General features: G+C 44.2%; 1 protein-coding gene across 1 annotated transcript in view; it reads right to left on the minus strand.

Annotated features, from left to right (window-relative positions):
- Window positions 1-818: 818 nt before the first annotated feature.
- Window positions 819-21,548, minus strand: part of LCP2 (lymphocyte cytosolic protein 2) — a 1,995,233-nt gene continuing 1,974,503 nt past the window's right edge. The window contains exon 21 of the mRNA XM_044084497.1: window positions 819-1,483. Within this exon, the coding sequence (XP_043940432.1) occupies window positions 1,355-1,483 (129 nt within the window). The 3' untranslated portion in view covers window positions 819-1,354. The remainder of the gene's footprint in view (window positions 1,484-21,548) is intronic.

The following is a 21,548-nucleotide window of genomic DNA, read 5'->3' on the forward strand; positions in this document are numbered from 1 at the left end:
ACAGTGGTGATACTGGATCAACACAGTCTTTACAATACAACTAGCTTGAGGTTTGGAACCTTGTGAGTCCTTTGTCAAAGGCCAGTAAGTTGCTGATGTTAGACAAATTAAGTTAACACCAACTAGTGCAAGGAAGAAAAAGAAGAAGACGTACGTTCTTTGTGTCAGGTTTAACAAAATACAAATAAGAAAGAATTCTGATACAGTCTGAAAGCTTAGACATCTGACTCGTGTGTAGAAGGAAATGGGTGCATTGTGTGTGTGTGTGTGTGTGTGTGTGTGTGTGTGTGTGTGTGTGTGTGTGTGTGTGCACGTGTGTGTGTGCACACGTGTGTGTGTGTGTGTGTGTGTGTGTGTGTGTGTGTGTGTGTGTGCACGTGTGTGTGTTCGCACACACATGTGTGTGTGTGTGTGTGTGTGTGTGTGTGTGTGTGTGTGTGTGTAGAAAAAGTGTTAAATGTAACCATAGTCCTTAGACTTTCTGAAGAGAATCGGCCAGATTCCAGAAGAGCTGCTCTCAGTTTAAGTCTGCCTTGATTCTGAAAGACTTGCTGCTATTGTGAATGACTTATCTTTTTGTAAGACCTATCTATAAACAGATTTACACTGGGGGGCAGATTCCAAAAGACCTGCTATCAGCCTGATTTTAGTCTAAGTGGCCACTTACAGTGAAAGCAAGTCTTTTAGAATTGTGTCCACTGTGCTTTTTTCAAGAATGTACTTCACTACAGCAAGTCTGAGTGCAAGGCAACACTAACATATCATAAAACTCAAATATTTGGAAAGCATATCATTTTACAGTCAAGAATACAAATAAAAATGTTCCATATTCCATTTTTATCATGTGTACATTTACAGCATCCATTCAAACATAAACATTTTAATAGCAGATGGATTTAAAACAATGCATGTAACACAATAAAGATATACGGACATCTAAGACTGCACACATGAATAGCAAAGATTGTAATTAAATTTTAATAACACACATATTCTGTTCGTTAATGTGCATTACAAGGAATTTGTAATGTTTACAATCTTTCCAAGGTGGGAACTTTCCATCTTCAAGATGAATATGATAAAAATAAAGATATTGTTGCTGTATGTATTCTAAGTGACTTCTGGCAGTTTATTGAGGGAGTTTCATAAAAAAAAAAAAAAAAAAAGCATAATAACTTTATTAAAACTTCTTCACTTTGTTTCGCATGCAGCATGGTTTTATCTTCAGTCATACATGTGGTAAAAAGTAATCTGAAGACTGTTACAAGCCTATAGTGGCATTGGTGCATCCAATACCGCGTCCTAATACCTCGCTGTAGCTGCTGCATATGTTAAGGTGCACTGGTTTCGTGTCCTAATACCTCGCTGTAGCTGCTGCATATGTTAAGGTGCACTGGTTTCGTGAATCCTGATCCTTGCCATCAATAAGAAGAAGTGGCGTTTTCCTAAAATGCTCTATTATTTCAGTCACTGAAGTGAACGTCTGTGGAAATAAAATTACACTCTGTAAGCATATTTATGACAAACTCATTGAAGAAAATGTTCGCTCATTTTTACAACTTACACACAATGATATTTATATATTTCTAATATTTCTGTGTCCAGTGAGTAGATGAGGGCATTTCTAGATTTCTCCAGAGTTAACATAGGTCTGTCCTCTTTATATACAATTATACCTGTACTCATACATTATACTGAAATGTTGAGTGCCTGATAAGGTGAAAGTATCATATGTATTAGAAGTTAACAGCTTTGTATATATTAGCAATGAACATCATGTTATATATGTTATATATAAGTTTGATGTAGCCTCTTTAGTTCTGGAGTCATACGGTAACTAAATATAACATCAAGTAATTTTGAAAATGATCTAAATTCTTATTTTATCAACCTGTATACATATAAAATAGAAAATTTCTCCTCAGGGGCTTTTTGCACAGTTAGATTATCCATTTTAACAAATAGAAATTAATAAAGAAATGCATTTCTTTATTTATAAAATCAAAATGAGCAAACCATCACTCATCAAAAATGGATTTGTACTTTACTCTAGATGTACTGATCCCAGGGTTGATTATAGATGATGGAGCTGTACATTTGATGTTGGAAGCTCTGCCCCTACCATATGAAGCCCTTTTTAATATATTTTTATCCTAACATTAGACACTCAGATATAAAGAATTGTAACAAAGTACAACTATAAATTAAAGAATGTAACAGTTTGTTTATTACCTCTTTATCCACATTACTATACAGTTATTAACACTCTATCCATGTCATTAAGCTTTTGTCAGCACTACAATGTCATCAAGTGGACGTAATTATTACTAATTAGCTAAGGCTGCAAACTACAATAACAATGTAAAAACAAGTACATTGTATAATATATAAAACTCTCCCCCGGATTCACGAATCCTCCGTGTAAGACTTAATAAGTCTTACTTGGAGGCTGCAGTTGAACGGTATAACGTCAGTGTGCCATGAATATGCATGAGGGCACGCTGACTCAACTGTAAGTCTTACACGGACCGTGTAAGAAAGCAGGGGACGTGTCAGACTACCAAGCAGTCTAAATGTCCACGACCCTGCAAGTGATTGAAAAGTAAAAGCAAATACACAAGAGCAAGTCCGCTCAAATGTCCTTGCACCCAACACCACACTCCCTGCTATTGTAAACCCCCATCACAGTTATAAAAAGTAAAAAGTTAATTTTATTTTTTTAAATACCCAAAATAGCTGCCCGTATTTGCGCGTGTGTGCGCGGGTGTGCCCATTGCTTAGCTAGAGTTAGCAATTCAGACATGGAAGAGCATAAGAAAGAATGTGTATGCAAATCACGCCAAATAGCAATAGCGTAATGTTAGGGTGTTCGCACAAAGAAAAGGTGTTTACAGTTCGAGTCCCACCACTCCCCTTTGTATTCATTTTTAAATCAGTAAATGAAATAATACCAGACAAAAATATGTGTAAATAGTAGTAAAACGCAGTGAAATGGCCAATGTAACAGTGAACAAAATAAATATTTTAAATGATCCTGATATATAATTGCATGCAGCTAAGCAGCGCTTCACCCAGCGCAATAGAGTTGCCCATAGTTTAATTACAGTTAACCCAGCGCAATAGAGTTGCCCATAGTTTAATAATGGTTAACCCAGCGCAATAGAGGTGCCCATAATGAAATAGTGCTTTAACCAGCGCAATCTGTTTGCGTGGATGTGCGCACCGTGCCAACCAGGGCACTGTAGGGCACTGAGGAGCAACGTAGAGCACAGTTGCTTAAATGCAGCCACACCCCCTAGCCTGTCTGGACAGTATGAAAATAAAATGAATGACAAGGTTCGAACCCAGGACTCTGTGCCTCACAAGCAAAGTACAGAACCACTAAGCCATGACAACTTAGGGGAAACAGCCACTGTTAACATACATATACTTAATAATGGTAGTTTAACCATTACTAAGCAGGTCTGCAGTCAGCCGTGAATTTTAAAAAATGGCCAATCACAAAAAAGTGCGGGAAATGCAGCATATTTAAGCCCCATAGGCAGGAATACATGCCATAACTGATTGTAGCTCACATCTGCAGTCAGAATGACTGGTGTTGGAGAGGGAACATGCTTCCGAGCGCAATGTTGGGGCATGGAGGAGTCGAAATACATGGTTTGGCTCCTCGTCCGCCGTCATGAGTCAGGACTCCTGCAGGGCCAGTTCCAAGGGACGGAGTACAAGGCAGAGGCTTGGAACCGGTTAGCTTATGACCTCACCAGTGCCACAGGTGTTCCTCAGACTGGTGAGCAGGTCCGTCACCACCATGCAGACCTGAAGAGACGGAAGCAGGACCACCTGAACCAATGGATACAGGAGGCCCGTGGGATGCAGAATGCCCCACAACTGAGTTTGTAGCCATGGAACGCAGTATGTAAGAATTGATAATTGAGTATGTATAATGGATAGGTATGTCTCAATATCCCTTCATTTACTTTACAGCTGCAGGTGACTGTGCTGCGAATCAGCAAGCCTATGCTGATAGGCTGCTAAGGCTGCGCCACCAGGCAGGTTAGTGATCATTCTACATGTATTGTTATATAAAATATTGGAGAGAGCATGAAAGAAAGTGTTGTAGTCCAATAATACAGCCATAAAATTGCCTGTATAAGTCCTCTGCATGTACTGTCAGATAAAAACGTCAGAGAGGCAGAAAAAGAGTGTAGTAACCCATTAAGAAAGGTAACATATGTCTGGAATACTATCTCTGCAGGCACTGTCATATAAAATAAGTGAGTGAGCCTGAAAAAAGAGTGTTCTAACCTATTAATAAAGGTAAAATATGTCTGGAACATGTCTGCCATATGCACCGTTAAAACAAATAAAGGAGTGAGCTTGTGGAAAAGTGTGTAATGCCATTAATAAAGGTCTAAAACCCGGAGTGTGTCTGTGTCACAGAGTTTGAAATATTGTTGCACCCTTGCATTATACAAATAGTACTGTTTGAAAAAGTGCTGGCAACCCAGAGTTGTGCAGTCCCATATAAAGTGGGTGATGGAAGTGCTAGTAGCTGTGAAGCATATATACAGTCCGCAACAGTCAGTTACTGGCTGGCATGCATAAGTAAATCTGGCACACGTGTAGCATGTTAGTTTATCCCCAGAAATGTGAATGTGTGTCAAGAAATGCAGGGTTCTGTACAAATCGAAGTGAAAATGTCATGTGAAAACATCCCAGATATGTAGATTAAGAAATAGAACTGCAATCAAGAAATATGTAGCAGTAACATCTGCATCCTGGACAGTTAGTATGTCAGATATAGGTCAGGCATATATTGGACTAGCCAAACCCATTACACAACCTAATGTATGGTGGCAAGTGTAATAATACACGTAGGGGATAGACACCTGCAGTCACTAGGAATGTAGTATAGACTAAAAGGTAATTATAAGATGTTAACCAAGGTTTTTTTCTACACCCTACTGTATGTGCATAAACCATGCAATTCCACACCTCAATGGGTATGTGTAATCTTAACATTTGTTGGGACATATGTCCTATTGTTCTATAAATATTTGCATTCACGTTGATGCATGTGCCCTGTTTAAACACCACAATCATGGTGGCCTATTGCTACCAAACATCCCTGCATGCTGTTGGAATATCCACTGTGGTTCAATATATGCATGTGTTATGCTTGCTGTTCAACTGTTGGAACCTTGGTGTGTTGGGTTAATGGGAATATTACTGCATGCTGTTACAACTAATCTGGAATGCTGTTGTTTATGTTGTAATTAAACACACCTAATCACAGAACGTATGGGAAGGCCGGTCCCAGCGGACCCACCTGTCCCTCCTCAGCTGGCGAGTGCACCTGGCACCAACAGGTCCGGTGCCCAGCCCGGGCTCCCCTCCTCCATTGGTCCCATGCCACCTTCGGGTGGAAGCACTGCAGGGGATGGGGCTCACCCCCCCCGTGCAAGCGTGGGTGGAGAAGGGCCATCTGTCACCCTTTGAAGGGTCCGGGTTGTGGTGTGTAGGGAGATCCAGAGTTCAGTCGCTGATCCCCTACGCCAGCTCGAGGCGAGAGTGGCGTGTCTCATGGATGAGCCTGCCCATCCTACGTAGCCCCCAGCACAGCCACCCTCGGGCTGTGAAGGTGCAGTGGTGACTGCCCATGGGTGGGGATCTCAGTTCCACTGTTACCATCTGTGGGCTCATGGGCTTGCGATTTCCAAACATCCGACCCCGTCAATTGTGTTCACCCACCCCATGTGTCATACACCGCCCCTGTATGCGTCTTGTCTGTTTACCTCACCAACCTACCTCCCTGGACATACCTACTTCCTTTACCTCACTTCCCACTCTCACCTGAAAAAAAAAAAAAAAAGGGCAATCTGTACCCACAAAAAAATTACACCCCATACATAGCTGCCCATTTCTCACACATGTCCATTGGACATGTAAACTGATAATTATAACTGGCAGTACAACATACTTTGTTGTCCTCACCCCTCTCCCAGGGGTGGAAGGTTTCAAATATCACTCCAAATTTATTGCATATGCACAGTTGTTGCTGGTAAAGAAATGGGCAGCTATGGACCTTCCCTACACCCGTCCTGCACATCCCGAGCTTGTTTACCTACTGTCTGTCCCTCTTTGTGCCCCCTTTTTTCACCACTTTCCTATCTCCCCATTTTCTTTTCTTTAAAAGAAAGCATGGGGATTAGCGGGAGTAAACACATTTAAGCGGTAGTAAGCAGGTTTAAGCGAGTGTGCGCATGTGTGTGCTTAGCTAAGCGTCGCTAAGCGTTATGCAAACCTGCGCAAACCCGCTTACAACTGCTTAAAAGTGCCTTAGTCACTCTATGGCAGGGCCCTTGTTCTGCTCAGCAGCAAAAGAAAAAAAACTCTGCCAGTCTCGAACCCCAAACCACTGACACAATAGACTGCATGAATTACCACTAAGCCACAGCAGATATACAAATAACTGGGTTCTGAAATAAATATATCATGAATTACAATGAGGGAATGTAAATGGAAATCAGGAATGGTATAACACAAATCCTGTTCTGTGGGTCTTTACCAGTAGTTGTTGTGGAATTGCATGACATGACTGTGAAAGAAGAACCAGCCATCCTAGCAGGGAATAATGTTACAGTAGCACCTTACAAACACCACACAGTATCAGACCCGGATAAATACTGGCCACAGGAATACAGTGCAATAACCACATTTGTATGGCAGTTAATTGTGTAAGTCAGAAATAAAGGACATACTCCTATGTATCCTGTGTTAGCATTTGGAGGGGTGAGTACATGTCTACACTGAGAAGTGTGTACTGGAAGCAGCAACATTTAGGTTTGAGTACAACCTGCATATAACTGGCTACAACCCTAGCTTCAGATAAGAGACATATACCAACCTTCTGACTGACACAACTGTGTCCAGAGCAAACAAGCATGGGCCCCACCTTGGACAGCTGAAAGGGCTACGCCTACCTAACCTAGCATTTTATAGCAGTGGGCTGCAATCACAGTGAGTAATGCAATCACCACACAGCAGGCTGCATGCAGTTACTGAATGGTGGGCAGCAATGGGTGCAGAGGCTGTCACATGCACAAGTGCAGATACCTAGAAAAGCAGGCTGTACCTGCAGTCCACACATGCAATTCTATCATTGCAGTTGCTGGGAGATAGAGAGAGAGAGAGAGAGACACACACAGACACAGACACAGACACAACAGAGAGAGAAACTGAGACATAAACCGAAATAGAGGGGGAAAACCCAAAACAAATAACCAAAAAAAAAAAACCTACAAAACCGTAACACACGGAGCAGGGAAATACAAAGGTAAGGTATGTAACTCACATGTATGTGTTGGCATGTAGTAGATGTTCCTGAAGAGTACTCTACATACTGCAAATCATCCATGTGTGGCAGCAGTACGTATCTATCTGTATCCGCACATGTGCATAGGGCAAGGGACATACTGCAACTGTTAGTGAAGGGTGGACAGATATCTGTCATTGAAGGTTGATATGTGCATATATCTATGTAGGTCGTAGTGTGTGTGGCCTAGAAAACAGCATGCAGTGCTGATATATGTCATGTGGTGGTTAAATGCTGCGGGACTGATTTGTCATATCCGCTGTGTTACAGCCAGTGAGGCCTGCTAATGTTACATGGGCTGAGGACACCCACATGCATTCTGCACAACACTGTGCAATATAATCACATAACTGTACATCCCTCAACTGTCACATAAGTGATATCCCCACCACGAAAGGTGGACTGTACATGTGCCTGTATGTACATCCATGTGTACAGCAATGGATGTGTACATGTATGTGTATATGTGTATAGATATGCATATATAATATATTTATATATATATATATATATATATATATATATATAAATATATATATATATATATATATATATATATATATATATATGTATATATATGTATATATATGTATGTATGTATATATATATATATATATATATATATATATATATATATATATAGAGAGAGAGAGATAGCCATATAGAGAGAGAGAGGGGGAGACAGAGTGACACAGGGTCATATGTACTGCAACAGGTGTGTGGTGACCAAGGCATGGGCTGTAGACAAGTGTTGATACTGCAGTGCCATTCCTCCTTTCCAAAACACTGTACCCATTAACTACCACATAGGTAGAGATCTACCTAACAGTGAAGGTGTGATAAGGGAACATGGGACACAGGTGGACAGTAGCCTCCGCTTTGATGAAGACAGTGCCACACTACACCTGTAATCAGCCTGTGTGTTATGTGTCATGACAACAGGTGTGTCATCTATTGAAATATAGGGCAGTGTTCCCCTCTACCCATCACAATGCCCTCTGTGGTATGTACCTCACATGACAACTACACCAGGTGAAAAGGCCACAGACATACCTCCCAAAGGGTAATACTGGCTGCAAACAGACACCCTATACAGACTGACTCACAAAACCACATCTAGACTGTATTGCATACTGGCCACACATAGATGACCTCTGCTGGACATACAGAGGTATGTCACACCCATAGCTGGGTGACAACCACCATGGCAACATATCACAATCCCTCTGGGATACACGCTGTAGGGCCCTAAACCTTGTCAGCTCACTAAACAGCACATGCTGGAGGGATAGGTTCCCATCTCAGAGATATGCCATACACTGGAATAGACCACCTAGCAATAGCAAACAAGGCTCCTCCTTAGCAGTTGTCATAAATACCCCTGATGATTGTGTGGGAGATTGGTAATACACCCCAGGAAACACCTCTGTGGTTCTGGTTGGCAGGGGCAAGTGAAATCAAAGTACATGTGTGTCAAAGGCCAGGGTAGCATATGGCTAGGCTGCCGTAGGCCATAGGGCCAACAGCATATTACCTACCTATGACACTATGCACTCACACATGTACTCAATACAATACCTGCTATGTGAGGTTGAATAAGTGTAACACTGAATGTGTGCAAGGTCTGTAAAGGTGTGACAGCATAGTGTGAAGTTGTATCTGACATGGTAGTGTCTATCCTAGCTGTGAGGACAGCAAATGATGTGTAATATACTGTTAGGCAGACATAGTAGTACGGCATATGATGTGACATAGTTCCTTGTTGACGAATGTGGTGTCTCATTGTAGGCTAAAGCAATACATGTATGCTTAGTGAGTGGTACTGCTGGTGAATCCAACTCCCATATGAACTGTAGTACTACCAGAAGCTGTAGGCCTAAACAGCACAGTATGGTGTGTGTTCACATTGCTTGGAAACACTGTCATCTGTGTTTCCTGTAGTCTGCACAGAGGACAAAACTTAGGCATAAGGGTGTGTAAGTAGTGGCACACAGTACTGTATGGTACACAGGTAATGCTCATCTGTGTTGGCATACAGTGGTGTGTTGTATGTTTGTCTGATGTGTGTGCAATCATGCCTGTACAATGGCTGCAATCATATGTGTGTTACAGGGTATACGTGCGTATCCAGCAACATATATACTCTGTTACAGCAGTATGCCACCTATATTAACAACTGTACACATCTGTTAGGCAGGGCTATGGCATCAATGACTAGGGTGGTTGACTGGTACTACTGTACCTGTACTCTACATCCATTGCAATGGATGACATATCTGTTCGTGCATTGGTGTGATATACACCCCTGTCTTTAGGTTGTGCAATGTGTCACAAACAGTGAGTTAGGTACTGTTGTATAGTGGTGTGATATATAGAGTGTGCCAGATACTGTTAGTTAGTTGTGGCTGGAGAACCACTAAGTGGTATTGAACGTGTGTAACCTCTGACAGACAATAGGATGATATATATGTCAGTAAAGTGATATCTGTGGTTAAAGGTGTAAAGTGTGCCACAGGACTCGCTCACACATATTGTTCATATCTTTTTCAGCCAGATGGCCCACCAACGCAATCCATCATACACAGCGGATGAGGAAGAGGTGATACTACAAAGCCTATTGCAGCAGTACACGATGCTGTTCACCAGAAGCAGCCAGCACCAGCAGGAGCGGACTGCACTGTGGCAGGAACTTGTTTGTCAGGTAAATGACATAGGCATGCATAACTGGACATATGAGCAGGTACACCATCACTGCAGTGATTTAATTAGACATGTCTGGTGGCGTGCATCTGATATCCAAAGACAACAGCATGCCACAGGTGGTGGGGTGGCCATTCATCTCCCCTCACCAGAGTGGAGGAGCTGCTCCTAAGCATGGTGGCTCCTGGACAACAGCAACATCAACCTCTGACATGTGTTGTCATGGAGGCCGGAGCCACCCAGCACGTCCACCCGGAGCAAGCAGGTAACATACCCTATCTGTAGACGACAGTTAACTGTAGTGTTAGATTATGTCTATGTGAGATGTGTACTGTGTGTTTAGCAGTTCTGCTGCCTAGTGTTGTGCAATACTGATATTTTGAATAATATCTCTACACCTGTGACTGTTGACTGTTGTTATACTGCAGTTTAGCATATCCACTGTAGCAATGCCACAGTTGTGGCCGCTGACTAACTCTCTCATATTCTCGTAGGTCCCTCTGGTGTGACAGCAGGGCAGCCGATCCATACTGGTGAGTGTGCTATAACTGCAATGTTGGTAATGAAATATGCATGTCATAGGTGAGGTGCAGGCCATGTACACATAACACACCTATGCATAATGCATGCCGTGCATGTTTGCTGTAAGATGTTGCACAGCTCAGTAATGTCAGTAGCTGCCTCACTGACATGCAATACACAGAGCATAAGACACAGTTGTGGTGACCCCGTACTGCACATTGGATAGGCATAGTTGCAACACCTGTACACAACATAACATGTTTATCATACGCAGTACGTAAAGACATGCTACATATGGCATAACCACACACCCGCTGTAAGGTCACACCTCAGTATCCCACATGTCATCCACACACACATGATGTACCTCAGGGGTAGAGGCCTATCATGGGGCTGTGCAACACTCTTCAACACATAACACAGTCATGTTAGGCAATGCTCCCTATTGGGCACCTCATACACCCATGTACAAAGTGGCTGTGTAATAGTGAACGTAGCCACGACACTGCAGTTCAAGTACAGCATGCTAGGTGATGGTCTGTCACACAGTAGTAGCCATGAGTGACCACAAGTTGCATGATGATGATGATGGCACATGGTAGTACACCCCATCCAGTTACAGTGACCATAGTACTACACATAGCGGTCTTTGCTTTGCACCTCATTGTTGTGTGTGTGTGCAAACATATGCACCTATACACAATGTGCATAGCATGTTGTGTGCGCTTACATATGCCAGTATACACAATATGCACAGCTGTCGCCATCTGTACAAAGAGTCACATATATGTCCTGGAATGTTATTGGGTGTATAGGTCACATGACACACATTGGGTATGTGTGGTGTTTAATGTTGCAGTCGTGTAGCATGCCATGTCATGGCTGGCACCGACATATCTGCAATATGTCCCACACTCACCATAACCACTGTACAATGGCCATGTCGAGCATTGGGATTACTTCATGTCTACATGCACCACTCATCCCATGTCTGTACATTGCATGCATTTGCTACACCTGTGCCCACTATTATTCGCTATGGACACAGACACTGTAAGTAGACATGGCAATCTATGTGTCACACAGATAACACATGCAGCCATGGTATGTATACCATTGAGTGATGGTGCACAGGACATTGCAGAGCAGATAATACTTGCACAGCAATGTTGTGTCCATGTACACATTGTATTTCAGGGTGTAGTCAATCACTGAACAACTACACACATGCATCACAGCCATGTATAATGTCATTAAATAGGGCCATCAACACTTGCACTGCATGGTCTTGAGCAACACATATTCTGCATGCTGACACATGTGAGGTGACTGTTTGCCCTGTGATACTGTCACCCACCTTCACCCACTACTGTGTATGTGTTGGATTGCTGGTGTGTGTGTGTGTATGTGCTGTGGTGAGCAGTGTATTTGTGTTCATGTGTGCATGTGTTCATGTGTGCATGTGTGCATGTGTGCATGTGCTCATATGTGCATGTGTGCATGTGTGCTAACATCATGTACACATTGTGAAGTGTGTTTCCTGTCTTCCTTCCAAAGGTGCTGAGTTAGGGGTGTCTGAATGCAGCAGGGAACCTGATGTCACTGCCACTAATAGTGGAGATGATGAGACATGTATTGTGGTACAGGAAGGTCTGTCAGGGTCTGTCGTTGGTCCACCAATCGACAGTACACAGCGTTCAACCCCATCTATGCGCACACTCATACTAATGGCTTTAGCTGAGGGACAGCATACAGTCGGCATTGACCAGGAGAGTGTGGTACCCATGGCATGTGCATCCCCTCACAGCAGCCATAGCCGGATTACTGGAATGGTACCACATAGGCGGATGTCCAGGGGTTCTCAGGGGAGCACCACTGGATGTATTGTACCTGACAGATGTGCCCCCAGAGGTATTACAACCTCCAGTATGTTCCGGGCTGTAATGCAGGCACAGGCACATATGGAACAGTACACCCAACAGGAATTAAGGGTGCAGAGCGCCCATTACACTGCTATCAATGACAGCATCCGTGACCTTGCCGGTGCCATCCAGAATTACACCGAGGTCATTGATAGCCATTGGAAGGAGACATTAGATGTCCTCCACAATGTGTTAGCCATGAGCCAGGACCATGCGGGATGGATGGGAAGCCAACTCGGACACATGCCAGCAACAGCATCAGCTGGCAGTTGTCACGGACGGACCACAGATCACAGCCGCTCCCATAGTGGCAGTCGCAGCCCCAGCAATGCTGGGGCTGGCCTGTCCATTGACCATCCTACTAGACCATATGCATGTGGCACTGGCCAGTCCCAGCAGGGACATGGGTCTAGTCATCATACCTCTGCCTCTGATGATAGCACCCAGTCAGGGTTGGTACCCGATACTGCCTGTAGCACCCCTGCCAGGCACAGGTACCGTGTCCATGGCCAGAGACAGTGATCTGTATGGCCTAGCAGGTACAGTCTGTGGCTGTCCCACAACCGCCCGTATATGGCAGCCACATGGTGGAGTTGTGTGCATGCAGACACACACACATTAACCAAACAACTAGGGCTCACACATACACACACACATTACATCAACATTGGCCCATGCTGTACTGTTGTCACTCACACACACACACACACACACACACACACACACACACACACACACACACACACATGTCGATTGGATGGGTCAATGTCGGGCTTTGGCAAACCAACAACACACCCTGTGCATATGATGACACCTGTGCCACCTCCTGTCATCTGTCACATTGATGCAGGAATAGGCTAACATGGTTCTGATGCACAGGGTGACATTACAGCAGTGTAGCAATAGTAGCACATTGCCAAAGGAAAGTGTACTGATATCCTTGTAGGTATGTCTCAGCAGGCATTATGCATCACAGCTCTGATAGTCATTGTAGCATTGTTTACACCAGTGTTAGGTCTGAGTATGTATTGTCCACCCATGTGCCACTTGGCTGAGGTGTACAGTGTTGCCAGCATGTGTCAAGTGAGTGGACAGTACGTGTGTGATGTGTGCATTACAAATTAGCAGGTGTACATCTGTGAACATGATGTGTGCGCACTGTCTGCATGTACGTGCATAGTGGACACATGGGATGTGCGACACACCATGTTGTACACATTGTTAACATCTCATGGTATCTTTCAATGGCCAGTATGCATTCTACTACAGATATGTACTAACATGGGTACACATGTGTGTATGACATGGGGTGACACTATGCTGTGGGTGATACTGTTGATATCTGTCAATGATCTGCAGTCTGGTAGTATACACCACCTCAACAGCATGACTATAACCAATCATTAGATGATGTCCTGACAAATGACACACAGTTGTAGGAAACTCAGTAACAGTTGGATCCTTCCAGTACTATACTATAACAGTAACCAGTGGTACTGACCGCCACACGTTCCTGGGACCACACATGTGTGGCATATAGCCCTCTTAGGTACATGCAAACACACTAGGGATATGTCCATCCACATCTGGAAATGCATGCATTGGCCTACACTGCATTCCCTGGATGGGACGCATATCCTACACAATGGTATCATACAGACAGATACCTGTTGTCCAGTCACCCACATTTACTAGACATACTATCCCAACAGTACCACATAGGTGGTAGCCCTCAACATGTATGTTGGGTACCAATGTGTACAGACAGACATGTGTTATGTCATCTATCCCTTGGTATCCACATATCCATAGGTATTGTGGGGTCCATCGGTATTTTCACATAGCACATTAGGGGCCTGCATGCATATCCACAGGGCTGTTGTACACCTATAATGACTGTCCATTACTACCAGTCATTGTTGTGTATGAACATGTGTGACATATACCCCAGGCAATTACCCTCACTCACAGTACTCTATAGTACATGTCATGGGTGTGTGTGGCACAGATGACTTTGGCCACGGATCACTACAGTGGCTGGGCTTGTTGCATACATACATATGTGACCTATGATCTGAGAAGCAGCGGCACAATCTGTTGAAGGAAACACATGTATTCATGTAGTATGCAGGCTTCACACCTATGCACTGATTGAGGTCACATGTACACATATTCATTTTCCATACAGATACCCGATGTTTGCAATGCACATACTGTTTTAATCATATGTCATACCATAGTAAAAGTAAAACCCACACTGCACTGACCACCTGTAGCATACACACACTCAGTGTTTGCAGGATTCAAACCCCTACCGAACTATATTATTATACTGGAGAGATTCGCATTAACACAGCATGCTACATACTTGCCTGGGTGGTTTTGGTTCTCCTGATATATTTGTAGGATGCTGACATCATCAGACATTCCAAAGAGGGATGTACTTCTTTTATTGTGTTTTCCCAGTCTCCAAAAAGGCTACTCCCACAAAGGAAATCACACACCGGCAGCGTTTACAGAATTCAAACCCCTACCTAACTATGTTATGATACTACAGAGATACACATTAACACAGCACGCTACATGCGTTACTGGGTGGTTTTTGTTCTCCTTGAATATTTGTAGGATGCTGACATCAGCAGACATTCCAAAGAGGGATGTACCTCTTTTAATGTGTTTTCCCAGTCTCCAAAAAGGCTACTCCTCTCAAAGAAAATCACACGCACCCCCCCACACTATCAGTGCTTGCAGGATTCAAGCCCCTACCTAACGATGTTATGATACTAGAGGGATACGCATTAACACAGCACACTATATGCTTTACTGGGTGGTTTCTGTTCACCTGATATATTTGTAGGATGCTGACATCATCAGACATTCCAAAGAGGGATGTGCCTTAATGTGTTTTCCCAGTCTCAAAAAAGGCTACTCCTCTCAAAGGAAATCATACACACCCCCCCACACACTGTCAGGATTCAAACCCCTACCTAACTATGTTATAATATTAGAGAGATATGCATTAACACAGTGCGCTATATGCTTCACTGGGTGATTTTTGTTCACCTGATATATTTGTAGGATGCTGACATCATCAGACATTCCAAAGAGGGATGTGCCTCTTTTAATGTGTTTTCCCAGTCTCAAAAAAGGCTACTCCTCTCAAAGGAAATCACACACACACACCCCCCACACACACAGTCAGCGCTTGCAGGATTCAAACCTCTACCTAACTATGTTATGATACTACAGAGATACGTATTAACACAGCACACTATATGCTTTACTGAGTGGTTTGTGTTTACCTGATATATTTGTAGGATGCTGACATCATCAGACTGGACATGGGAATGTGGATTCAAACCTCTACCTAACTATGTTATGATACTACAGAGATACGTATTAACACAGCGCACTATATGCTTTTCTGAGTGGTTTCTATTCACCTGGTATATTTGTAGGATGCTGACATCATCAGACTGGACATGGGAATGTGTGTGCACTTTCTTTTATGCAATCCCAGGAATGATCCATGTGGGTTGGCAGGTATCAACAGCTTGAACAGGACCCTGTGAGTCGCACCTTGTGTGATCTGTCTGTAGACACATTGACATCCCTTCATATGTCAACACATATCTATGTGCAGATTGTTGGTTTTGTGGATACGACATGTGTCTGTGATATTGATGAAGAGCTATGCAAAGTCTATGTGGGACATGTGTAGCTCTGTTTAGTGATGTATGTCCTGGGTGGCTGCCTTGCAAATGGTGTAGCATGTTTGGGAACCATGATCTGCACATGAACATACCACAGTTGGTAGGGTTGTGTGTTTGTCAGCTTCCAATAGCTCTGTTTATGACTTCAACCATGATGCACTCCATGGCCTTGCAGATCAGACTTTATAGGCTTACTGGACTATATTTCCCATGGTGTGTTGTGCACCCACACTTGTGGGGAGTGCCATATGTTGCTGTAACACATTCGATGGTTCCAGACCCTGTGGAGTGGGTGAGGCTCAACAGACTGTTCAGGTGCAGGGTCTGTTCGTTCTGTAGTGCATGCATGACACATATTGGGAAACATTGTAATCCAGTTGCTGCCATGCTTTTGGCTTTGGGGAGAGCTGGTCAGACATTCTACACGTGATATCTCCTTGTATGATGTCAGGGACTATCGTCAGTGGGAGGTGGTTATGTATATATGGGCCTGTCTGACAGGATGTTGGCACTGTCAGTAAGGTACAGTTGGCCCTGACTCAGGGCATATATGAGTGTACATTGCTATTTATGACATAGCTGAAGGACATGTCATGATTCTCAGTCTGGACTCCTTCTCAGCTACTCTTTACAAAACACCAACAAACCTGAGCACTAATCCCAGTTATACTCATTTACACACTTAACACCCTACTAATCCTTTGTGATCAGGCTACAGAGTATGCCATCATAATATACTGGCATGTCCAGGGGTCGGTTTCGTATGGACTCTCCAGTCCAGCTAGTGAATATTGTGGTTATGACACAATGTCATATCTGCCTCATGTACACAGACAACCCTCTCCTCCTCCCAACACACTCAGATATATGTGACAGATGCAACAATATTGACATACAGGAGGCTGAGCTCTCTTGACCCATGACAGGCATGGTCTATCAGGTGGTGGAGGTGAGCACAAACATGGAGAATAGCAATATCTGTGCACTAACAGACACATGGTTTAGGCTCCCACATGCACAAGAGCACTACCAGGTTATATTTCGTACCATGCTTTCTGACCACATAACTCGGAATGGCCAACACAAATAGGGGGAGTATCCATATACATCACAGATACACATACCTCCAGGTTGGTAGCACTGCACAAAGCATCACAGACCATACATATGCACCTAACATTGTGCAAATCTGCCTTTTGGTTTGTTGCCTGCTACAGACCACACTCACAAACTCAGCAACCACACTCGTCTTTCTGGGGAACACTGGACAATATGACGGTCTCCCCAAACACCATTATATTGGGTGATGTCAAATACATACACATTGACTGGGGATAGTACTCAGGCCCCAACACCCTCACCCAACAGTTGCTACAGTTTGTAAACTCATATGCTATGGCACAACCGGTCACCACACCCACAAGATGGGACAACATATTGGACATAATCATCACCAACATGGGGACTCTATGTTCCACACCTGCGATATACCCCTCATTGGTAAGGACAGAACATACTTTATCTCACTGGACATCCATATCCCATCCCCACACCCATCCTGGGTAATCTTGGTGAACTTCCCAAAAGCAAACGTCACACTTCTCCATACCACGGTGGTATCCTTCAGAGACCCTGGGTCAGTGGTAAGTATGGCTCAGACTGCTGAATCCTTTACATACACAGTCTATGGACACCTAGTGGACTGCATGGATCATGCTATCCAAAATAACACCTGGACTCACTACTCCAATGGCAGAGGACCTGTCTGGTGGACCCCGGCTATTAATGCGCTATACAACAAAAGGAGGAAGCTACTGCATGATAGAGCACAATCCCTGACAGGGAAGGCATTTGTGATTTGTACTAGCAGACAGCTACAATCACTCATGTATTTATGTCAGGGCTGCTTCCAATGGACAATTGCACCAGACACATCAGACACTCGTAAGGCCTTCTTCAGTTAATTCAGGTACCTGGCTGGACACTCACTGATATGCTGTGTGTTACTGCATACTGACTGAACATACCCTGAACCCACAGACATTGCCAACATCCTGGCAAACAGGTTTAATGCAGATGTCCCCCCCCCATCCCCACTAAGGAGGTACTGTCCATCCCAACAGAGTGTAACCTCCCTGACATCACAAATAAACAGGTGAGTGCTGCCCTCCCCACAGCGGACAACACAGCATCAATGGGACCAGACAGTGTCCCGGCCTGTGTTGTACACGGCCTTCATGACAGACGTAACCCTCACATTACGTCACTGTTCGATATCAGGGTTACTGCAGGATTCATACCCACGGAATGGCGTACAGCGATAGTGGTCCCGCTCCACTGAATACTGCCATAACAGACCACAGACAATATCGGCCTATAGGGCTAACTAGCCTGTTCTGCAAAGCTATGGAGCGTATTGTAATGGGACTCATGCACATAGACATGGGAAACCTACAGACACTGGGTCCTACACATTACAGCATTGTTGTGGGCAGATCTAGCCTGTTGGACCTGTTTGCATTCTTTAAACAGTTACCAGGTCCATCAGTGTTGGGACGGTTGTCCACACAGCCTGCCTGGACCTTGCACAACCCTTCAACACAATACCCCACACGGCCATTATGCATAGGCTCACCGGCATCAATATCGATACATATCTCACACGATGGATTGCTACCTGGATCAGGGATAGCACCCACATGCTCAGTGTTGCAGGTGCCATGTCTGACTATAAACCAGTTACATATGGCATCCCACAAGGCTCAGTCCTGGGACCTCTCTTGTTCAGTATATATTTGTGTGATGTACAGGCTATCACAGGAGGGATATGGCTGCCCATGTTCGCAGATGACTGCAAACTGGGTTCCGTAATCAACTCTCCGGCTGACACATGCATACTCATACAGGGTCTCACAGAGATAGGATGACTGGTGCCTGAGCCATGGCTACATGCCATTAGTTGCATAGTCATTCCCTTTGAGAATGACAACATGCCCACACATTACCACATAGGTAGTAATCCATTACATATGGTTATAGCTGTTACGGGTTTGAGGGCACGACCTGTTCGTACTCTTGCCTTTGACAATCACATTGCCAAAGTGGTTAGACAGTACTTCTACATAGCCCACCATATCCCACATGGTTTCACATGTTGATCACGTGTGGTCAATGTGCCCCTATACTCATCACAACCATGCTTGGTTACTATGCCACATTTGGGTTGTACCTTACCCGACACCTGCAGTAACTGTAATGGCCACAAATGTTACTCATCAAGCAGATGTAGGGACTCAAACGGATGCCCTACACAGTTCAGATACAGTAACTCCAGCTCTACTCAGTCACTTACCACCTACACGGATGTGTTGTGTGCCTGTAGTTTAAGGCAATATCTGACCCAGAATTAATGGACACGCTCCACCTCAGGATATCCAACCCCCTTGGAGCTACACACTCCAGGGACATATACCTCAGCACAGATGTTGATAGGACATGCTGAGGGGACAGATTATTATCCATAAGGCTCCACTCACTGCAGAGTGTAGTCCCAGTTTTGCATAAGCAGAGCCACCCACTGACCACCTACAGGTGACATCTTGACAAGTGGATGGGTGATTGTATGTGTACCCATGGGATATCTTCTGGGTCCCTGCTAGACAGAGGCACAATACACTAAACGTAAATGGGCTATATTGTGTGACCTACTATTCACGGGCACAGTGTTCTGATATGACTGGGATGCAGCAGCCAAACACACTCTGGCTATGCTTGAACATGCCCTAGGGCAGATAGCCTAGTATCAACCTCTGAACCTATGACAATGTTCATGATGCACAATGTTTATTGCTGATTTTTATCATCTTTGCTTTCCCACTTTCTATGAACCGCTTAGGTATCTGCGGAACATATTTGATTATGACAGGGTTCCACTATATTATATACGTGTCTGTTGTCATATAAGTGTGTGCACAGGGCAGATTGCTGGATAGTGAGAGGTTCCTGGGTTAACACATGCAACTGCCTGATATGTGTGGCCCACTACTGTACTCTAACATGGCCTAAGTGTGTGAGCATGCCCAGTTCAGACTGTCAGTGTTCTGTTGCCTGACATTTGTCTCATGTATCCAAGTGTGTGAGCATGCCCAGTGTGACCTTTCTGTCTGTTTCTATCTGAGGTCCACTACATTTGTTGGTGTATGTGTACTTGTCCAATATTAACATTTGTACTGTGTGTGTTGAAAGTCAGGTTCTATTCTTACTGCATGAATCACCTTTGTGTCATAACTCAACAGGGATTATGCTGTGCCTGCAGGGTTTCCATGGAATACTTTGCATAGACCTATCAACATTTCTTCATACAGGTTAACCACTGCAATACTGTTATGGTTTAGTGGTTCAGTACTATGACTATAGTGCACAGTATCCTGGGTTCGAGGACCATCACCGCTTATATTTTCATACTGAGCAGACCGGACTGCTTAAGGGCCAGTAGAGCAACTATGAGCATGTTGGCTTTTGTTCAGCTATGCCCTACTTAGACCTAACTTGTCCAACATTGCTCAATATTAACCATCATTGCTGGACGTTGGCCAATATTACTCAACATTGACCACATTTGTACTAGTTGGTGTGTGCAGTTTGGTTTACATATACTACATAGTGGTAAATGCTGTTTAGCACTGCTTTATATTGCTTAACACATGGCAATCATGCCTCAGGTGTTGATGCAGGGCTGCCTATGTCGGATGCACATACTACACTCCTTATACATGTTTGACTGCAGGTAGTGTCAACGTAGGCATCCCTTTTACTATATGTGCGGGTCAGAGAGAGGTATCATTTCCAGAGTTCCTACTGAGCCAGTGTATGTGTTATGCGTTGCCTCTTTGCCAAGGTCAAGGCATACTGGGCATGCCTCCTTCTGCCTACTGGGGCAGGCTCAGGTTGTTCCTCCTCCGAGTCACGCTCTGCCTGTGATGGCCCTGGCAATGGTGGGGGGCTGTTTGGCCCAGGCCTATGCTGGTCCTGCTGCAGCTGTTTACGCAGGATCATATTCTGTAGCACAGCACATACCATGACAATTTGGATACATGTAGTTGGTGAGTACTGCAAGCCTCCACCAAATGTGTCCAGGCACCGGAACCATGACTTGAGCAGCCCAAACACACGCTCGATTACATTTCGTGTTTGTGCGTGTGCCTCATTATGGCATTCCTGTTCAGGTGTGTGTGCGTTTCTGATGGGTGTCATCAGCCACGGCTCCAGTGCATAGCCAGCATCCCCCACTAGGTGTCCATGTGGGATGTCCCCATT

Source organism: Protopterus annectens, chromosome 9.part0 (genome assembly GCF_019279795.1).
Source record: "Protopterus annectens isolate FY-2018-M chromosome 9.part0, PAN1.0, whole genome shotgun sequence".
Lineage (NCBI taxonomy): Eukaryota > Metazoa > Chordata > Ceratodontiformes > Protopteridae > Protopterus > Protopterus annectens.